The sequence below is a fragment of the Priapulus caudatus genome, unplaced genomic scaffold, assembly GCF_000485595.1.
Source record: "Priapulus caudatus unplaced genomic scaffold, Priapulus_caudatus-5.0.1 Scaffold10, whole genome shotgun sequence".
Taxonomy (NCBI): Eukaryota; Metazoa; Priapulida; class Priapulimorpha; order Priapulimorphida; family Priapulidae; genus Priapulus; species Priapulus caudatus.
In genome coordinates this window covers 655,602-658,530 of record NW_014577071.1, presented here as the reverse complement: position 1 = coordinate 658,530, position 2,929 = coordinate 655,602, and the positions used below count along the sequence as shown (strand labels likewise).

Sequence of the window (2,929 nt, the reverse complement as noted above, 5' to 3'; positions counted from 1 at the left end):
TCTCTCTCTCTCTCTTACTCTACTCTTCTACTCTCTCTCTCTCTCTCTCTCTCTCTCTCTCTCTCTCTCTCTCTCTCCTCTCTCCTCTCTCTCTCTCTCTCTCTCTCTCTCTCTCTCTATATATATATATATATATATGAAGAGCTGATTTCCATAAGGTGTTAAGTCCAGTTTTGTACTTTAGAAGATATCATCACATTTTTATTTTAGTAATGATCTCTTTGCCTGAAACACAGCTTTTTCACTCTAATGTTTGAAGTGAATGGTACTAAGCATAAAAACACACCTGAATGAAATATATAGTGTACATAATACATTTTTAATTAATTTTTGTTTTTTAATAACATTTGGATTTAGCGCCTTTTGAAAACAAAAATTAAAAACTCATAAAAATAAAAATGAAACACTAATACCTAACACCAAACAGAGGTAATTTATAACAGATAACAATGTTATTAAAGCTTACTCAATGTTTAATAAACAAATTTTACAGTTTGTGTTGTTACAAGCCCAAGAAAACTGGTCAATGGAAATTACAGTGGTGATTCAGTAATTAGGCAAAATGTTCACCTTACATCCTCATTCTGTTCAACAATGGTATAATCAATTAATTATCTTCACCACAGTCATTTCATTGGTCTTCCTGATCATTAGTTTTTATATTTTGATGAGTTTTTAATATTTTTTTTTCTGAAATTCGCTAAATCCAAATTTCATTAAAAAAAAAATTAATTAAAAATCAATCATGTACATTAGATTTCATTCAGGTGTGTTTTCATGGTAAGTACCATTCATTTGAAATATTTCAGTGAAAAAACTGTGTTTCAGGCAAAGAGAACATTACTAAAATAAAAATGTGATGATATCTTCTAATGGATTTAACACCTTTTGGGACCAAACTCAATGTTTGGAGGCTGTTCGTGAAGGGATATACCAACTTTTGACGCAAATGGATATCTCACAAGATGTAGATAGGGCTATAGTGTGCTTTGATGGTACTAAATCATTTTTTGACCAAAATGGATTTAACACCTTTTGGAAATCAGCTCTTCATATATATATATATTACTACCGCTTGCTCTCCCTCTCTCTCGCTCTCTCTCTCTCTCTCTCTCTCTCTCTCTCTCTCTCTCTCTCTCTCTCTGGCTCATTCTCCCACTATCTCTCTCGCTCTTCATTCCTTATCTCTATGTATCTATTTCTTCCTCATCCATCTCGTTCGCTCACCTTCTTTTCTCGGCGTACTGCTCTTATCGCTCGCTCTATTCATTCGTGCTTCACTCCAGCGTTAATACGCGTCGTCAGTGACAGGCCTTCTGTTTATTTATACGGAATCTAAGCGCCTATATATGGCAATTTTCATCGGTGCCTAAGTTGATCGGATAAAGTAATCCATTTATTCTAGTTAGAAACAGGCCTTTACGTCCCCTGTAAGCCACACGGGTGTGTAGACAGAGCCGTGATGCTGACAGCGACAACAACACATGCTCTCTCTCTCTCTCTCTCTCTTTCGGTGTATACCGCTATAATATATAGGAGGCGAATTACCGCCTCAATAAGGGATATAGATGGTGCGCTGAGACCTGCCACTGATGAATCAACGCCCCTGGTCGACAATGAAACATGTGGGATGCATGAAATATTGATGATGCTCATCTACAAAGTACACTATTGCTCATGGATCCTTATTTTTGAGGGAGGGGGGCTTTTCGTAGCGCGCACACCTCGACGCACGCATGTTCATTTGTCTGCCGCGGTTGCTTGGTGATCTAATGACTATTTCAGAAATAGATATACGTGGCAACAAGTCGCGCATATACAGGGTTCAGTTTCTCTCTAATTATCATTCATTCTCTCGCGAGCAGATATTGAAGAAGTGAGCCGGGAGAAGTGAGTTCTCGGAGAACAGTCCGTCGGAGCATTTAACCGCATATTTTCAACTCTTATTGTGTATTTATTTAATATTTAACCGTTCTGTTGCTGTGAGACGACCATGTGGAAGCGTGTGCGTAGTGTCCGCGCCAATTTATTGTGTCTGTACCTAACATGTTTTACCGTCGTTAAATAAAGCTTTTACTTACTTACTTACTTACTATATGTGTGCGTGCGCGCTTAATTGAACGCAGAATTACGCTCGCATGGAAGACTCGTCCGATTCTGCCCCTCGCTCGCGTGCAAACAGAACGCTTGGCCAGGTCCGCTGGCCCTTGGAGATCGCTAGTGAATTCTGCCATCCACTTACGGAACGTGAACCCGATGTCAAACCTATACATGCAGCCCATAGCATCCATATTATAGTCTCCGATAGGCAGCAGCGGGCAATGGCAAGGGAGCGCAACTGGGGCAATTTTGATGATGAGATTTGACATGACAGATAGGCTAAGTTAGGTTACATCTCGCCGATTTCCATAGCTGCTGTACACGAGAGGCGAGTGGGAGGGGCACGTTTGACTTCAGTGCGCAATGTCACGATCGCGCATTGAAACATCAAAGCATCACGACGACGAATGAAATTTTTGCGCTCGATAAGGATTTTCAGTGTAAAACGTGATTTTCTCGTTTTTTTCTTGCAGTGGCAGCGTTAACGTTACCGACATCCTGGAGAATATTCTGAAGCAGTATGACAAGCGACTACGACCGAATTATGGAGGTAGAGCAATTTTTATTACTAATATACGTACGTTTCTCACGATTTTCATTTCATTTTGTCGATACGGAAAACGTTAGACCTTGCGCGCTCTCTCCGCATTTTTGTTCTCTCTCTCCTCTCTCCCGTACTTTCTATCGCGCACACATCTCTCTCCTCGATCTCTATCTCTCTATCTATCTTTCTTTCTTTCTCTCTCTCTCTCTCTCTCTCTCTCTCTATCTCTATCTCTCCCTCCTCCCACACCCTCGCCCTCCCTCCCCCTCTCTCTCTCTCTCCCTC

At 40.5% G+C, this 2,929-nt stretch overlaps 1 protein-coding gene across 1 annotated transcript in view; it reads left to right on the top strand.

The window, feature by feature from the left end:
* The window catches only part of LOC106806914 (gamma-aminobutyric acid receptor subunit beta-like), a 68,550-nt gene that overhangs the window by 13,619 nt on the left and 52,002 nt on the right, over nucleotides 1-2,929 (top strand). The window contains exon 2 of the mRNA XM_014809084.1: nucleotides 2,574-2,650. Coding sequence (XP_014664570.1) covers nucleotides 2,574-2,650 — 77 coding nt within the window. The remainder of the gene's footprint in view (nucleotides 1-2,573; nucleotides 2,651-2,929) is intronic.